Raw genomic sequence first — 1,786 nt, forward strand, 5'->3', positions numbered from 1 at the left:
TCCCCCCCCGCCGTACACGATGTTTCTGAAGCGAGTGCGTTAGGTTTGTGTCATATTCAACATCCAGAAACAGAGACACCCCCAGCAAGAGCCAGGTCAGCAGCTTCTTTTGAGAAAAATCAATGGGTTTTTTGGTAAAGCTTGTCTTAAATTCAAAGTGCAGATACAAATACTTGCTTTGGTCCCTTCTGCTCCATAGGATTTATTATCATTAATATTAAAGCATTTCTGCTCCTCTCCTACCATTTTCCTTTTTTGCTGGGCTTTTGCCCTTTTGTTTTTCATTTCCTAGGTGAGTTTTATATCGAATTAGCTTTGGAATACACAACACATTTGTCTTTCATAGAATCAGTTCTTAGCTCCTCAAAATAGCTCTTTGAAAAGGCACGCATACAAAACTATTTACCAACTATGGCGTAGAAAAAATAGATTTGGGCTGGCATGTAAGTTTGGTTTTCTTTGCTTGCTTCCCCCAGAAAATACGGGTGAGATGCAAGATCTACTTTTCCTCCCACCTGAAGCTTTTCAGCTGAGCAGAGCAGGGCTCGAGAAGACAAACCAGCTTCTTCAAGCCCATGCAGACAGGCCAGCTCAGCAAAGATCAAAACCATGGGATCCCCAGATCAAATTATTGTATTTTCTACCGCGGGCTCTTAGCAAAGGTCTTTGGAAGAGACGGCGGTTTTACTGCAGTACCACTCGTACTAGAATCTCACGTTTGGCAGCAAAAATACAGACATTTTACCCAGGAAACGCCTCACAATTGTTGTAGACACAAGAATTTTGATTCTCTTCCTCTTCCTGCAAGTCTTCAGCTACTGGAACCATTAATTCTTCAGGGAGCGTTTTATACCGTGATGCAGTGAATGTCTCTGATCTCACAGTTTCTTGTACAGTTCTTTGATCTACTTGTGAGTATTTTCAATTTATTTTAAAAGGCACGCCGTAAGAGCAGCCACAAGCTCGCTGTCATTGGCAAGGGCCTCCCTTTGAACAACTGAACTGCAGCGTTCTCGCTGCTCTCTCATGGGGACCATCTGTGTGTTCACAGGCTCAGGTTAACGCAGGTGTCAGCCGAGCAACAAATACATCAGGATTTTGGAGAAAAAAAAAATTAAAAAAAGCCGCACTGCATCCAGGTTGACTCAGCAGCACCCAGTGTCCCATTTCCTATCAGTGAAATGACACAGTCAAGCTTTTCCCCCCAAAAGCACCACACATACATATTTCCATCTCCAGATTAGGTCACTACTTTCTGTCTTGCTCTGGGGGTCCCCAAGGAAACCCTAAAACAAGGATAAACTCTTCCACCTCAGTTCACTGACATGCTCGAGGAGATACTTTACTCCTGAACAGAGAGAAGAAACGTGTGGACGAGTCTGTGGTCGACACCTAAAACCAATCAACATCAAGAGCAGCAAATTAGGGTGTGATGACTTAAGAGTTTTTCTTTGTGGTCTCTTGCACCTTGGCAGGAGTCATCTGAAACTGCGGCACGTACGACACGATGGCTTTATACTTCAGGCTGCTTTGGATAAACACGTTTAAATCAGGCGACGCAGGCTGAAGTAACCCCCCCTCGTCGAGTACATCGGTCACATGGAACTGACATGTCACCCCGGAACTTTCTGTTAAAAAAATGTCCCGTTCTCTTTTTTCCAGCGATGTTATCCCCAGGTAGCAGGGGCTCCGCTCAGGACTGCCTCCGTCCGTGGAAGCATCATCCTGATCCAAAGGCTCTGAAAATCCCTCTGAAGAAACGAGGGAGAGGGCAAAGCGCGTCCTC

At 45.0% G+C, this 1,786-nt stretch overlaps 1 protein-coding gene across 1 annotated transcript in view; it reads right to left on the reverse strand.

Moving 5' to 3' along the window:
• Positions 1-1,437: 1,437 nt before the first annotated feature.
• Positions 1,438-1,786, reverse strand: part of LEPR (leptin receptor) — a 30,983-nt gene continuing 30,634 nt past the window's right edge. The window contains exon 19 of the mRNA XM_009872676.1: positions 1,438-1,784. Coding sequence (XP_009870978.1) covers positions 1,438-1,784 — 347 coding nt within the window. The remainder of the gene's footprint in view (positions 1,785-1,786) is intronic.

The sequence above is a fragment of the Apaloderma vittatum genome, unplaced genomic scaffold (genome assembly GCF_000703405.1).
Source record: "Apaloderma vittatum isolate BGI_N311 unplaced genomic scaffold, ASM70340v1 scaffold20977, whole genome shotgun sequence".
In the NCBI taxonomy this organism is placed as follows: domain Eukaryota; kingdom Metazoa; phylum Chordata; class Aves; order Trogoniformes; family Trogonidae; genus Apaloderma; species Apaloderma vittatum.